The sequence below is a fragment of the Anarhichas minor genome, unplaced genomic scaffold (genome assembly GCF_050575085.1).
Source record: "Anarhichas minor isolate MPS153535 unplaced genomic scaffold, ASM5057508v1 ptg000010l, whole genome shotgun sequence".
In the NCBI taxonomy this organism is placed as follows: Eukaryota; Metazoa; Chordata; class Actinopteri; order Perciformes; family Anarhichadidae; genus Anarhichas; species Anarhichas minor.
In genome coordinates, this window is record NW_027466456.1 from 12,312,501 (window position 1) to 12,321,095 (window position 8,595).

Genomic DNA, 8,595 nt, shown 5'->3' on the forward strand with positions numbered 1-8,595 from the left:
GCTTGGAGCAGATGAGGCACCTGGGTCTCCTGAAAATCATTAACAGACAGAGTTGGTGATTGTGAGGCTCGCTGGCTTTATCGGGCGCGTTAGTCTTATCCTGTTTATTGTCGACCTTGCGATTATCGCAGCCTGTGTAACACAGGTTGCACTCAGCTCAGCCCTGATGGAGACGGGCGCTCAGCGCTGTGCACCATGGATAAATATCAAACGCTAAAGTCTAAACAGTCCTATTAAAATACACGTCCCAGAAATACACGTCTCTGTTGAGACAGGCAGGTTGATGATTCACAGGCACAGATACTGATAGGCCTACTGTATGTATTATGACTGTTAGTATTCAGTAACTTGAACCCGTCTTATGCTAAAATAAATTGCAAGATACTGTATTTACTAACGTGCGTGACTAAAGCGCTCCACTGAAATCAAACTTGACATTTTGTGGGTAAGGTGATCAGTGTTTAGAAACACCCTAAATGTACTTACTTTTTTCAATTAAAACATGTACTATACATCCTGATCATAGTCTTGTCAAAGAAAAATGTTTGAAAGAACTTTGATGACAATAACTGTGTCCCAATTCTACACTACATACTATTTTAAAGCAGGTTTTATGTATGTCATGCATTCATAGTGGAAAAAGTCAGTTTGCATGGACACTATTTTCCCACAATGCACTGCACAAAGGAAATGTAGGAGCTACTCACATCTCCGTAACATTACAATAAATTGCAAATGTTGGAGAAACAGCTTCAAAAAGTTCTAAGAACACAAAAAAAGTATTAAATCTTTGGAAAAGACATTTAAATGGCAGTGACCTTCTAAAGTCGCAGTTTAGTTGACTTCCTACAGTGCAGCTTTTGTATCATTTCTTGTGAGTATAATAATGGTAAAATATGTTGACTTCTTTTATGCCAAATGGAACACTATAATGACTAGTATAAAGTACATACTGTATACAATAGTATGTAGTTTGGGATTGGGACACACAAAATGTTTTGGTGGCATCATTCAGACTTTTTGTCTCCCCCTCTAACGCCCGCCATGTAGTGACTTTACTTCCACAAAACTTCTATTGCACAGAAAAAGTATGGATGGAAACTAAGAAAACGCACGACGCAGTAACGCAGAAGTTATACAGTTTCAGATGAGTTGACTTTATTTTCCTTGAGGGCGTAATGAAGGTGACCAACCTCAAACATCTTCTCGATGTTGTCGTATTTGGTCTTGAGCAGCTCGCCCCAGGAGGTCAGGTTGCAGTAGGTGAGGACGCCGCCGGACTTCAGCAGCCTGTGAGCGTGACCCTGCAGAGACACGCGGACCAAATCAATCAGTCCTTCAGCCCTGTAAGGATACGACCTGAAGAAGACTACAGTATGTGCACCACACAATAGCTCAACACTGAAGTCATTCATACTGGTTATTGATACGTGTTTTCTACTATTACGCACTATCTTCAGTCCACTTTTCATATAAACAATTCCAAGATTATCCTCCTATAGAATTTGTATCTTTTCAGGACTCTGTGTTACTTACTGGAGTGTTTTATGAGGATTTTAACTACTTACCTTAATGAAGTCAAACTGGTGGGTGTGCCATGTGTCCTCTGACAGAGGGTATGTGTCATAGAGGATACCTGAGAGAGGAAGGACACAGTGTTAGCAGAGTGCATACAACAACTAACTCATTCAGTTTTCTATGTGTGTGTGTGTGTGTGTTGTTTGTCGCTTCTTAATATTTTGAATCTATCAAGTGAAATAGGACAATGTCTCAGACTGTGTTCGTCTATTCATCAAACATGAGATCTCAGACAACAGTGGCTAAAGTGTTGAGGACCTTTGAATGGATTATGCATCCTCACACTGACTTTCAGCAATCAATAACTTACACTGAGTGGCATAACCAGGGTGCAGTGAAGTTTTATTTATCCTGATGTGGTAACTGATACTCCACTCGTCAGAGTTTGATGACGTGTAAAGGGATGAAACGGTTTCACGATGTTGTCGTGGTGTTTTAAAAAAAATGCTTTGCATACAGATTTGTACCAACTGTCTGCTCCAGTTGTCTTCAAAACATAGTGAACCGTAAACTCCAATCAAGCAAAACCGTGAGCTGAATGTCTGGTTTGATTTCTTACCATCAAAGTGGTTATCAGGCAGGGTGGGAACAACGTTCTCCCAAAGGCCCTTCAGAGGGACGACCTGCAGCAACAGAAATGCCACCTTCACTCATCTTCACTTTTAAGGACGGTAACTGTAAACTAGACGTGTAAACGTGCAACACACGCAGCTGTGATTAACAACACAGGCAGATAATGTTAACAGTTGGATCTGCTGACCTTATGTGGCTGAGCCTTGGCCCAGTTCTCCAGTCTGGCGAAGACGCCGTCGTTGCACTCGATGATCCAGTGCTCCTCAATGGGGTAAGACTCGATCTTGGTAGCGGCGATGGCCATGCCGAAACCGATCTCCAGAACGCGACCGCCTACCAGACAGAACACAAAAAAACAATACGATGAGGAAACGTAAATCTAATTAATCAACCAATAATCACCAACTGCTGATTGTCTATGAAACACTGTGACATCGACGGTTATTTCCCATCGACGGTTAATTCTCACACTAAGGAAGGAAGCAGGTTGTTGGGGCTCAGTAACATAGTGATAGCATTATTTTTGAGCCATTGCTCTTATGGACTAGCAAGACCATAGACCGTACTTTTGTAGTTCGCGGTTGAGGTTTTCTCCCTCTGTGGGGTGTGGAGGGATAGCCAGTTGCTTGTAACATGTGGTGGGACAGTAAAAGCCAAAGGGTTTAATTTCCTTTCAGAGAAGCATATAAATAGATCAGGGGTGAAGGCTATTTGCTGTTGCTTGACCCCTTCATGATGATTTACTGAGCCATTAATCAGCAACTCAGTGTAATATTCACATTTTAATTTCATTACATATTGTATACACTCAAAGAGAAGTGAGAGCAAACTGCATGGAGCTGAAATTTGCTGTTTGTTTTAAGTGCTACGTGTCTCTTTCATGTGAAATTCTCATGTTGTTTCTGTTTTGCTGTTACGTCTGTTTATTTGTTCTTGGCCTGAGTTTCATCTGAAAAAATATTTAAATCTTAAGGGGACTATCCTGGATACACAAAGGTTAAGTAAAAAGAATAAATTATAAATAGTTTAGATATGGCCACAGAGTCTTGTGACCGAATATATTTTGAATAAATTGTGTATGCTGGGTTATACAGCATACACGACAGTTGTACAGTGTTGTGCAGACAGTTTTAGTGCACATGCTTGTCCCTTCCCATATGTCTGCAAGGGTGTGTGGATCAGTCTATTTTTTTAAAGCTCAGAGCAGATGAGCCGTTTCCCCCTGGAGACTCCTTGGCCTGTTCCCATGAGTAGAGAAACAGCTGCTGTAGTACTCACACAGCGCTGAGCGAAGTGCTGCTCACACGCTCACACGTGTCCTCCATCATTCAACAAAATACTAAAGAAAAGTATGTGTTTAAAAAAACAATTACCCTGGTACAAACATTATCACACCTTTATAAGTATCAACCAAATCTCAAAAATCAAAACACTACTTTCATGAATGCATTTCATGTTATTTTTTAATTTACAATATTTTAGGGCAAACTGTGTACTAAAGTATGCAATATGCATAACAGGTACAATTTATTGGGAATAGCATACTGGTTTTCTGTGTATTGAGGATACAGATTATTCACCTGACAGCTACATTTTAAATGATATAGTATTATATTAACGGCACATTTATGTCTACAAAACTAATGTATATAATTTATGACATTAACTTGTTGTTATACTTATAAATGTCCCTCACAAAACGGCTATTTTGTGGCAGGAGTCCCTCATCAGAAGCACAGTCGTTCATCACAAAAATACGGTGTCCGATAATGGACCACGCTTCACTTCCCTGAAACTGCGACTTTTACCTTTTGAGGCCGCAACGGTCGCCAGGGAATGCATGTACGGGGTCTCCCAGCGTTCCATCACGGGTTTGCCCATGATCTCCAGGTGTGTGTCGGTCTCATTGTAGCCGGCGCTAGCGTCGTGCCAGGAGGGCTTACAGTCCTCTCCCTTGGTGAATATGGGCTTGGCTGCGGTGCTCATTTTGTTTTGATATGGTGGAGGCAGTGGTGGTTGTTTAGTTCTGCAGACTGTGTCTCCACATGGAAGAGGGTGAAATGCAGGAGGCGGCAGTTTATATCGGGCTCAGTAGTGCTGACACCTCGTAAGTTTCCACTACAGGTCAAAGGTTCGCATACATTCCCAGAGGGGGCGAGGAGGCGTCCAAGATCCTTTGTAGAGAAGATGATTCACTATGCGGAATGTAAAGCACTAGGGGGTGTGAGGACTCAAGTCACTGTGAGGTTAACAGCATCTACAGATTAACATAAAACCTTAAACTTACACTTATCAAAGTATTAAATTGAACAAATTAGATGTAATTTGTTCATCATGATAATAATAACTGAGCTTTACAGGTGCTGATGGGTTTTCCTATACCCTTGGACTGAGCCATGCTAGCTGTTTCCCCCGTTTCCAGTATTTATGCTAAGCTAAGCCATCTAGTCGTAACTTAATATCGGATAGATATAACGAGTATCGAACTTCTCAGCTATTTCTCCGCAAGGAAGCTAATAAAACAAAAATGAAAAACTACTCATTTAAAAGGAAAAGTCTATTTGTTTATTAACTTCAAAGCTTGTTCACAAGTCAAATGCTCCAGGTTAGTTGTGAACTGCGCTTCATTTAGCCTTCTGTCTTGTAAAGCGGTGTTTCTTGTTTGGCGTAGACTGAACTAACGGCAGAGTGAGAGCTCTTTGTTTATTTTCCTGCTCTCTGAGCATGGACAGCTGGGGTCAACTATTTCAGTGGATCTAAATCACACTTGCACTTTTGCTCCTACTGCATCACCTCATTTGAGCAGCTTCATGAACTGGATTTATAGATCCTTTATTAGTGTGTGGCTGGTATTGTTTTCACCTCGTGAGTCTGCATGTGTAGGAGGTATGAAGTGGGGAAGGGATCATTGCTGCCCCAGATAAAATAAACCAATGATCATATCTACGCTATCTGATTTCAAAATAAAAAGAGCTGCACATTATTTGAAGCAGGATGTCAAAATGTTCACAGTTTAAAGAATACATGCAATTGTGCGAGTTAATAGTCACAAAAAAATCGCGTAAATGCAGCGCAGTGAATCACGGTTAGATAGGATAAGAGTTTAAACAATTATTTGATTAATCTAGAAAATAATTGATTGATTAATTGATAATATAGAATGTATGTCGTCCTAGAATGGGATTTTAGGTTCTCATAAATTCCCTGATGAATACAGCGATGCAGTAATTCTCTATGAGAATAGTATTAGGATAATTTTTTATTTAAGGTGTCAAACATTTTGTTTAAAAATGCTACTGGACGTGAAAACTCTGCCACCAAAACTTCTAATAAACCATAATTTCACCGTTTTCAATGTCACATAGCCTCTTCCTATGAGTTGTATGACTCACAATGAGACAGAACGACAGTCAAAATTGGATCATCTGATCATCTTCACAGCCCCTCTGCCCCAGTTACCCATCATCCACTTCAGTCCCATTAGGTGAAGCTGAGTGGGACCGGCTCCTCAGTGAGGGTCCTCATCAAATCGCAGGTTTTCATCCACCTACCGCTCTCACACGAGACTCTTCATCCACACTGCCTTTGAATAGTACTTATTTCCACAGAAGCTCACATTCATGCAGCAACCACAGCACTCTGACACGGAAAACAATAAACCATTACTCTTTTCTTTTTTGCAGTTCTCAAATGTTGTCATGTCACAGACCCCAAAAAGCCCATCAGAAACCTTTTGATGAGATTTAGCTCCGGGAAATGTCCTACTTTGGTAAATGTTGATATTGAATTACAAAACCACTTGGGCAGATGAGAGTGAGACCTAACTGTGAACATTTCCAGTGATTTCAGTTAACGTACTTTCAAGAATATCAGTTATACCAACGCATAATAGGACTTACAAAACATTAACAAGCTGCTAACCCATCACACCACTGTAACGGCCCTCAGCAGGGACTGGTGACCTAAAGGTCAACTTTGGATCAGCCTTTCTCAAAGCCACGTCTAAGTTACTGCTAAATAATAATTAAAAAAACATCAAAAGACACAGATTTTAATTGTTGTATTTATTTGACCAAAACATAGAAAATGAATAAATACAATTGTTAAAAACAACACAAAACTACAATTCCTCTTAAAAAAATGTTTTTAAAGATTCAAACATCATGAAAACAAACTGATTAAAATAAAATTACTCTTGATGTTCACATTGCTAGCTTATATTTGATTAATTATTTATTTACTTCTTGAATAACTCATTGAAAACCCCTGAAACACCACTCTGTTAATCTCTTCTGGTATCCCAATACTCTTAATATTATACTTTATCCTTCTAAGGTCTTCTTCAGAAAAGCACTTACCACAGGCAGTTTATCATACTGCCTCACTGTTAGTCTGCCCAATAAAATGACAATAATTACACTAGTTACTTTGTCATGTAACCTGTGTCATCACAGGTCTCCTGCTTTGCTTTTTCACTGTTTTCCTCTTCCCATATAACATCCTGCTGCCCTCAGCATTTCACCAGCAGGCTCAAACTAAAGGGAACTTAAAGCTATCAAGAGTCAAAGAGCAGAACAACTCTTCGCACGTCAACCAGATAAAATCAAATCATTTTATTATCCGTCAGTTCAGAGTTTCCTTGTTTTGTTTTTTTCAATTCACGTGCCAACAGACTTCAGAGACAGAAGTTGAGTGAAAGAATCAGAAATGTGAATCACATCTTCCAGAACTTATACGTTTGGCTGTTCTTTGAAGATGTATTCTGTATTGGAATAATGGCTTTGCGAGAAATTACAGAAAAGTGCGATGAAGAATTAGATTGTCAAAGATACATCTTTGATAAAGTAAAATGTCTTTGCAGTCTGTATCAATGTGTTGCCATTTGAGTTTGTATTGCTTTGTTAAATACATACCCTGAGGAAGTAAGATATGAGGAGTTTATTCCATTGCAATATACCCATATATATATATATATATATATATATCAAATATGTACTATATGTTGGTGTGTACAGATTTGGTTTTGGGATCTGATGGATTGCTGTGCAGCTCACAACAGGAAGAGGGTGCTGTTTTCCCCCCAAAGCCAATGGAGAAATAATGAATGCCAATCACAGTCGACACCTTTATGTTGTGGTGGAGTGTAACTCAAGTACCGTATGCCTACTTAAATTACCTTTTTAAAAATACTTTTACTTTACTTAAGTTCTTCCATTCTACACTACTTCATACTTCTACTTCACAACATTTCAGAGAGAAATATTGTATTTTTTACTCCTCTACAGTTATTTGACAGATAAAGGAACTAGTTACATTTATTTGAAGATGAAAACATGATATGATGCTGTACTGTATTACACATCCAGCCAGTAGTAAACAAACTGTTTACGATTGGCTCCACATTGACAAATGAAAACATCTAAATTGCTCTGAGCCTATAAGTTGCTATAAAAACTGAACAATATAATGATGATGAAATTAAACTTTAAAAGGATCCATAATGACACTTTTACTTGAGATACTTAAAGTACATTTTACTGACAATACTTTTGTACCTTTACTACAGATACATTTTTAACAGAATTCAGGACTTTTATTTGTAATGGAGTAATTCTATAACTCCAACAGTAACGCTGACTTTATAACAGTTGTCTCAGATGGATGATTTAAGATTGACCCTCATGGCAGTCTTCCCTCACAGACTGTATGTTGTAAAGCTGCCTGTACCTTCAATGCCCTGGGATCTGGATTGAACTGTAGCACCTCACCTCACTGTAACAGAGATTGTAAATAAAACAAAATATGACCCATTAGAAAACATTGTATCTGTGTTTCACTGAGTGTACTCAGTGTACTAAATGCTACTCAACCCTGTAACCACTGACTCAGCATTTTACTGTTTGTTCTTTTTCATGCAGATATCCACTGCTGTGTTTCTAGTTTGTTTTGTGATCGTTCCTTCACTGATGTTTTAGACATGACCTGCCTAGAGACTGCCCATGAGAATTATCTGTAAGCTAACTCTGGTTCAATAAATATGTGTAATACTGTACATGGTCCCTTAATAATTACATAAATAAACATAACCAGAATTTAAAGCCCACAGAAACAGTTACTAACATGAAGTATGCATGCCATCATGACAGTGTCCTCTCCTCCTCCTGCTCCAATTTGTCTCTTTATTAACACAGTAGCCAATCCCCTCTGAGAAACATGATCGAGCTGTTTTCCCCACATACAATTTAAATAAAACGGTGTTGATGGAGTCCCAGTGGAGAAAGACTGAAGTGTGACCTCATGTTGTCCTCTAAAAGTGTCATTAAATAGAGAAAGGGAAGCAAGAATGAGAGGGTGAACCTCATTCTGACATTACAGTAACTGAGTTGTGCGTAAGCTTGGGGAATACTCCAAAATGTGTACTTCTATTTTTATTGTTAATTAGTT

At 39.0% G+C, this 8,595-nt stretch overlaps 1 protein-coding gene across 1 annotated transcript in view; it reads right to left on the reverse strand.

Annotated features, from left to right (window-relative positions):
* The window catches only part of gamt (guanidinoacetate N-methyltransferase), a 4,899-nt gene extending 762 nt beyond the window's left edge, over positions 1–4,137 (reverse strand). Inside the window, exons 1-6 of the mRNA XM_076088645.1 lie at positions 3,960–4,137; positions 2,339–2,484; positions 2,138–2,201; positions 1,569–1,636; positions 1,194–1,304; positions 1–29 (exon numbers count right to left, since the gene is read on the reverse strand). The exon at positions 1–29 is cut by the window's left edge and continues 762 nt beyond it. Of these exons, the coding sequence (XP_075944760.1) occupies positions 1–29; positions 1,194–1,304; positions 1,569–1,636; positions 2,138–2,201; positions 2,339–2,484; positions 3,960–4,137 (596 nt within the window). The remainder of the gene's footprint in view (positions 30–1,193; positions 1,305–1,568; positions 1,637–2,137; positions 2,202–2,338; positions 2,485–3,959) is intronic.
* Positions 4,138–8,595: the final 4,458 nt, after the last annotated feature.